Source organism: Schistocerca serialis, chromosome 2, assembly GCF_023864345.2.
Source record: "Schistocerca serialis cubense isolate TAMUIC-IGC-003099 chromosome 2, iqSchSeri2.2, whole genome shotgun sequence".
Lineage (NCBI taxonomy): Eukaryota > Metazoa > Arthropoda > Insecta > Orthoptera > Acrididae > Schistocerca > Schistocerca serialis.
The window spans coordinates 786,810,318-786,818,446 of NC_064639.1; the positions used below are offsets into that span (position 1 = coordinate 786,810,318).

The 8,129-nt window shown below is 35.3% G+C and overlaps 1 protein-coding gene across 1 annotated transcript in view; it reads right to left on the reverse strand.

Annotated features, from left to right (window-relative positions):
- The window catches only part of LOC126456406 (DNA polymerase nu-like), a 242,271-nt gene extending 236,857 nt beyond the window's left edge, over positions 1 to 5,414 (reverse strand). The window contains exons 1-3 of the mRNA XM_050092158.1: positions 5,395 to 5,414; positions 4,655 to 4,761; positions 4,436 to 4,560 (exon numbers count right to left, since the gene is read on the reverse strand). Coding sequence (XP_049948115.1) covers positions 4,436 to 4,560; positions 4,655 to 4,761; positions 5,395 to 5,414 — 252 coding nt within the window. The remainder of the gene's footprint in view (positions 1 to 4,435; positions 4,561 to 4,654; positions 4,762 to 5,394) is intronic.
- Positions 5,415 to 8,129: the final 2,715 nt, after the last annotated feature.

Consider the following 8,129-nt stretch of genomic DNA (forward strand, 5'->3'; position numbering starts at 1 on the left):
CTGAATTTTGACAAGACCCAGTACATACAGTTTAGCACCTCACAAAGAAAACCTGTATAATGTACTCAAACAATGAAATTAAAGCTGTAAACAGTGTCAATTTTTAGGGCTACAAATTGACCACAACCTAAATTGGAAAACTCACACTCTAGACTTAATGGAACGCCTTAGTTCAGCTACATTTGCAGTATGCATGATAGCAGAAATAGGTGATTTAAAAATGAAGAAGTTAGTTTATTCGGCCTACTTCCATTCACTAATGAGTTATGGAATCATCTTTTGGGGAAACTCCTCTCACAAAGAGAACATTTTCAAAATTCAGAAATGAATCATTAAAATTATATCTGGTGTCAGTCCTAGATCATCATGCAAAGACCTCTTTAAGAAACTTGGTATTCTAACTACTACATCTCAGTACATATACTCATTGATGTCCTTTGTCACTTCCAACATGTCTCTTTTTACACAAAATAGTGAAAAACACGATTATAATACCAGAACCAAAAACAAACTGTATAAGGACTATAAAAGCTTAACATTAGTACAAAAAGGAGTCAAATACATGGGCACTCATATATTCAATAACTTACCAAAGCATATCAAAGGTCCTGTAAGCGATAAAGATAGGTTTCAGAGTGAATTAAACAACTTCCTGTTGGCCAACTCCTTCTACTCCATCGATGAATATCTTCACAAGGATTGTAGCTCATAAATCTGTCTGCATTAGAATTGTACAATATCCATGTATCTGAGTAAAAAAGTATAAAAAAAACTTTGACTCTTTCGACATCCCAGAGACTCCTCTTCAAGGGATCCATGGAAAACGATAAATGTAATGTAAAAAAGATAATATGTGGGTTCTTTTGAAGTTCATCTTTCAGAACCCTCGTTGCCCACCTACTTTCATCATAGGAAATGTCATTTGCATCTCCTATCACAATACACTTGCTTCCAGACTGTAAGGAGCTTTCACAATTCTTTAGACTTTCACATACAGGCACCCCTGGTTTGACACTGATACTTATGTCAAGCCTTCATTGAGCATTAGCCTACATAAAATTTTGCTGATTCTTCAACCATGGCTACCTGCAAAAACATGTATTTTGTGATTTTTCTTCGGAACGTGGTTATATGTGGAATTGAGTTTTTCTTCCACTTTTCTTTGAAATTTATCACTATCTTCCCAATCACTAGTTTTTCTTGTCATTCCTTTTCCTGCAGATTTATAGTCTTTGAATATCGAATGTATTCTCTGTTTGTGGCACAAATTTCTCTGTCCTTCACACTAAACAAACTGAGTTTTTAGGCCTAATATATTTTTCCTGTTAGTTTCCTTTCTGAGCACATTCTTCAATGTTGAGCTGTGTTAATACTGATTTAATATTCTGCAAATAATTTTCTGTTACTGAATTTCCTTTTCTGATTACCTCTACCACAGATTCTTCCAAACCAATTTAAGTTTCATGTTCACAGTTTTCTGATGGGTACAGTCTGTTAACTAAATTTGCACAGCAGATTTACTGTGTTTAAATTTACCAAACACAATAGGAAAGCTCACAAATGTATCACTGGGCACATTTGAACACCTTTTATCACGGTTTTGTATACACTACACAATTTGAGTTAGTTAGATTCAGAAATTTGACAGAGCAATTTACTACTATGTCTACGCATCATGCCATCTTGAAACTAATTGCTTCACTCTTGATTTGCAAAGTTCATTAATTACAATCACTAAAATTCTTCTTGTCACAAATTATATCCTTAATTATTCTCACCCTTTACCAATATTTCATATCAAAACATTCCATGAATAGACTCTAGTACTATACATAACACTGAGTTATTAACCACTGATTCCTCAACATGGAGAGCTGCATCAAACCAGTCTCAGGACTGAAGACCACAACAACAACAACAACAACATAATATTTGTCCCTAATACATCATCATAAACATCATCACTCACATAAAACATCATTATCACCATAATGCCCTAACACACTGTCATAATCCTATCCTCTCACAATCTACAAGGGTAGTCTGAAAAGTTCATGGACCTGAAAATAAAGAAACTACTTACCTCAGTGAAACTTTTTTATTTTTCAATGTATTCCTCCTATGCTCCAATATAACTGGTCCAGTGATGTTGCAATGTTTTGATCCTATCTTGAAATTAAGTTCCTCCAGTCCTGCAAAATACCTGTCAGTTTCAGTTGTCAGCTCTTCATTTGAAGAGTATCTTCTCTCACCGAGGACAATTTTGAGCTTGGGGAAGAAATGGAAGCCTAATGGAGCCAAATCAGGTGAACTACAGTGGATCTTGCAACAAGTCATATCTTATTGTTAGTTTAAATACTTTTGGTATAGAACACTTGTGTCTGGGTGTGCATTGTCTAATTGAAAGCTGATTTCTTCCTTGAAAGCCTGGCCATTTTTTCACATATCTTTTGCTGTAGTTGGTCCATCAGGTTATTGTATTGTCATGTAATTGTTTGACCACTAGGAAGATAATCTAAGAGCAGAATCCCTTACACATTCCAAAAAACTGATGTCATTACCTTTCCAGCCAACCATATTACCTTTGCTTTCTTTGGTGGAGGTGAATCAACATGTTCTCCATTGCTTTCATTGTTGTTTTGTCTCTGGGGTATAGTACTGGACCCACATTTCATCTGTGGTCTCAAACCGGTGCAAAACATCTTGTTGGTAGCTCTGAAAATGGATCAGACATTCACTGAACGTTTCCATTCTGCTGTGTTTCTGATCCTGCATTAAGAGTCAATGCACCCATCTACCAGACAATTTTCTCATATCCAGTTCCACTGTTAAAATGTGATATACCCATTCAGATGACATCCCTAAAGCTTCAGCAATTTCTTACACTTTCAGTTGATCATCTTTCTTCACCATTTTATGCACATTTGGAATACTTTTTGGAGTAGTGGTGCATCTTTGCTGACCACTACATGAATCATCAGCTAAGCTCCTGAGCAATTTTAAACTCATTTCTTCATTTGACAATAGCTGTAATTGAAGGGGCGGAGTTCCTCAGTGTGTTCTGAAAATTGGCATGAATTTTCTTTGCTTCCATACCATTCTTTACAAAGTATTTAAATCACTGCCTGAATTTCAATTTGTCTCATATTCACAGATTACTACGTGGCAACAATATCAGAGGGAAGTCTGCTCCACATGTAAAAGCATTGTGGCAGCATTCTTTTACTCATAAAAGATGACCTATTATTATGTGGGAACCTTGTTGTGCTTGCACTGACAGCATGGCACTTCCACAAACTTTTCAGACTCTTCCAGTATTTCAGTATTTTGCAATATTTCATCAGTAACTTCATCAATAATTCCAATGATTCATCAACGACAACAGTCTCTGACGTTACTAAAACTTCATGACAGTAGAAAAGAAATATCCACTTCATCATTATTTTACTGCTGTAAATAATATTCTCAAATACATTAATAGTATATGTCCAGCATAACATGCTTCAAATCGGGACAAGAAAATCATTTACTTCTTTCTTATCAGATTTACATAAGAATACAAAGTCTGACTTCCTATATTGCTGTTGTTTTGTAAAGGTTAACAAATGTTGTAAAACACATGACACAAATAAATATAGCTGTTGTAGATGACAAATTCATTCTCACTTGTCTCTGTTTCCAGTATAACATTTTATTACTTCTTTATTCTCCCATTAGTCATTACAATAGTATGACAGTAGAAATAATAAAAATTCCCACCACCTATCCGTAGTTTTGCCCATGTTGAGTACAATTTTGCATATCATCTCAAGATAATTACAATTTTGCAAAACATATTAAAATAATTATTGAAATGTAAGTAAAATGTGTGAGGAAGCATAACTGAATGAAAAACGTTACATAAGCCTCCACTCACAGTTAATTTTTCCCATAATGTTGCATTGTGACATCCTTCGAAGCCAAATCAGTGCATGCATCCATGTCTAAGGGGTGCAACATCATACTGACAAAAGGGCTCGTACTGCCAAGTTCTTTGTATATTAGACTCATTTTTGTAATATAAGCACTGAAATAATATCATTTATTCCCTCAACACACGAAGTTTCATTTCATTTCTTCCTCCCCTTTCGGGTGCGTCACATTTTTGTAAGGCAGTGTATACCCTTATACAATGCAAATATAATTAAGAATATATTATCAACCTGGAATAATTTATAAAACAATTCTTACTGCAAATTTTCTATAAAACAAATAACTGTAAATTGAAGAATATGCAACTTGAAACACACAGAAAGATCTACAGCTTTCATCTACTAAGAAAGTTTCTTTAAGTTTGAAAATGAGTGTTGTGCATTTATATTCTTCAGTGTGATTCTTATGCCCATACGTTTGTTCCCTTGTAAAAGATAAGTGCCAAAATTTGTAAGAAACTTACCTTAAGTGCAGAAGACTCTTTTAAGCCCAAAGAGGCTGTAACATCAGAGAAAAAGTAAAATGATTTATCAGGATTAAGTAACCAACAGCCAATGAGAGGATCCAAAAGAATCCATTTTAGGCAAACTGTAACAATCAATGATAAAGAAAAGTATTACTCATTTACATTTAAAGAAAAACTCAAAAAAAGAAAAAAGGTAATTGACTTGTGACTGTATACCTTCACTTCTACTAAATTGGAATCTTTTAATTAGATGCATCATGAAATCTTGAGCACAAAAGCATATCTTTCGACATGAATGATTCAGAACAGTCTTCAACAGGCACCTTGGGCAAGAAAGAGTTAGTCATTGTTACTATATCATGAAAATAATTACAACCTTATAGAATGTGTGAAGGGCAGACAAAAGTTAATGTTTGAAGGATTTGTTGACCTGACTTTGATTAATTCATCTCAGCAATGTAACTATATATAATGACAGCTGTAAAAATTGCAATACCTATAAGGACACAAAGGACTGAAATGGACAAAAGATTTGCATATGATATGGTACACAAATGATTAAGATTACCGAACTGTAAATAGCATCAGACTTTTATGTACCTCAAAAATATGTTACAAACCGTTTTCCATAATTTAATGCATGCTGTAATGTCACTATTATCTTTCGCTGAAAACTCTCGCATTCCCTTCTTTTGATTTCTTTATACTTGCAACACCATTTGCTATTGCATAAATATTTAATAACAACTGACATAAATATTTAATAACACCTGAATAATTGCTCTTTTCAGTGATGTCAGCATAACCTTCATTTTCTAAGATGTCAAATTTCTTGCTTAATCTTCTTCTTGAGAACTTCTGTGTCCTATAATAAATTATTGTAACATACATTAATGACAACCTGTCTCAGGAGTTTTTTATTATACAATTAGCAAATAACCTGTATCTCTTTTTACTCTACATCATACAAGTACATAGTCCCTCACAATTTGAGCCTTTAGGGACTGCTAGATCCTGTATGAAGACTTAGTTATTTGAGGAAAGGTAGTAAATTTCACATTCAGTACTTGCTCTTGCTCATTATTGATTTGTTTTCTTTTGGAAGAATGTGTTAAGGACAATTGTGTTCTTTCTAGTAAAGCATACTAACACATGATGTCTGTCATTTCTTGAATCATATTTGATTTTTTCCAATGAATATCTTACCTAGTTTGTTTATATTTTCCCATTAAAAACCTTGTCAACTTCTTGTAATGGCAACTACTGTGGCCTATTAGCTTCTTCAGCTCTTTGTAAGGCTTTTCTATCTCTACAATACTGCGTGAAGAGTTTGACAGAGCACTGAAAGACCTGAGTCGAAACAAGGCCCCGGGAGTAGACAACATTCCATTGGAACTACTGACGGCCTTGGGATAGCCAGTCCTGACAAAACTCTACCATCTGGTGAGCAAGATGTATGAGACAGGCGAAATACCCTCAGACTTCGAGAAGAATATAATAATTCCAATCCCAAAGAAAGCAGGTGTTGAGGGTTATGAAAATTACCGAACTATCAGTTTAATAAGTGACAGCTGCAAAATACTAACGTGAATTCTTTGCAGACGAATGGAAAAACTGGTAGAAGCTGACCTCGGCGAAGATCAGTTTGGATTCTGCAGATATGTTGGAACACATGAGGCAATACTGACCCTACGACTTATATCAGAAAATAGATTAAGGAAAGGCAAACCTACATTTCTAGCATTTGTGGACATAGAGAAAGCTTTTGACAATGTTGACTGGAATACTCTCTTTCAAATTCTAAATGTGGCAGGGGTAAAATACAGGGAGCGAAAGGCTATTTACAATTTGTACAGAAACCAGATGGCAGTTATAAGAGTCGAGGGGCATGAAAGGGAAGCAGTGGTTGGGAAGGGAGTGAGACAGGGTTGTAGCCTGTCCCTGATGTTATTCAATCTATATATTGAGCAAGCAGTAAAGGAAACAAAAGAAAAATTCGGAGTAGGTATTAAAGTCCATGGAGAAGAAATAAAAACGTTGAGGTTCGCCGATGACATTGTAATTCTGTCAGAGACAGCAAAGGACGTGGAAGAGCAGTTGAACGGAATGGACAGTGTATTGAAAGGAGGATATAAGATGAGCATCAACAAAAGCAAAACGAGGATAATTGAATGTAGTCGAATTAAATCGGGTGATGCTGCGGCAATTAGATTAGGAAATGAGACACTTAAAGTAGTAGATGAGTTTTGCTATTTGGGGAGCAAAATAACTGATGATGGTCGCAGTAGAGAGGACATAAAATGTAGACTGGCAATGGCAAGGAAATACGTTTCTGAAGAAGAGAAATTTGTTAACATTGAGTATAGATTTAAGTGTTAGGAAGTCGTTCCTGAAAGTATTTGTATGGAGTGTAGCCATGTATGGAAGTGGAACATAGACGATAAATAGTTTGGACAAGAAGAGAATAGAGGCTTTCGAAATGTGGTGCTACAGAAGAATGTTGAAGATTAGATGGGTAGATCAGATAACTAATGAGGAGGTATTGAATAGAATTGGGGAGAAGAGGAGTTTGTGGCACAACCTGACAAGAAGAAGGGACTGGTTGGTAGGACATGTTCTGAGGCATCAAGGGATCACAAATTTAGCATTGGAGGGCAGCATGGAGGGTAAAAATCATAGAGGGAGACCAAGAGATGAATACACTAAGCAGATTCAGAAGGATGTACTGGGAGATGAAGAAGCTTGCACAGGATAGAGTAGCATGGAGAGCTGCATCAAACCAGTCTCAGGACTGAAGACAACAACAACGTGAGGATATGAATGTGTGTGTGCACAGAGGTTTTCTATGGAAATCTTTTGTTTATTTTTTAAAACAGGTCTTAAGATTCTGTCTCAGATTCCTTCAAAAGCTGTAATAATGTTTTTGATTTTATTCTCTAATTCAAAGCCATTTGTGATTTTCTAGTTAACTTCGTTTCTTGGTCGTAAATCACTTGACCAGTTACTGAAAAGGCTCTATATAGAAGAGTAATTAATCATTTCACTTCATATAATTCACTGTCAAACATACAGTTTGGTTTTAGACGTAGTTTAACAGCTGACAAAGCTATAGTCTCTTTTTTCTGTGAGGCACTGAGTGGAATGAACAAAAAGTTGTGAACATTAGGATCTTCTTTGATTTAACTACGGCATTTTGATAACCAAATGTTACTGCAGAAGTTGGACCATTATGGAATAAGAGGAGCAGCTCACAACTGGTTCCTATCGCACTTTAAGACAGGTCATTCTTCACAAAAATCAGTACATCTATGAGGTGGTATCTGATTGGGGCATGATAAAGTGGTTTATGCCTCAGGGCCCACTGCTGATACCACTACTGTTTACACAAGGTGTTCCAGGAAGAATTTTCAATATACAGGGATATGATAGGAACAATATTTTAAGCAAAAAGCTTCATATGAACATATATCCTATTTCAAATGGTTTCTGAGATAGGACACATTTAATGTATGTCTGTATTTATTTTTTATGTTATTCAGTGCATTGTCAGGTATACATACGAACAACAGGTAGAAAAAATTAAATTCACTTTTCATTTGTACACCTCAGAATTGATCCAGCCCCATAAAAAAACCTAATAGTGTAAGATCTAGCATTCTTGGTTGGTGGCCAGTTGAGTGTATTGCCATGG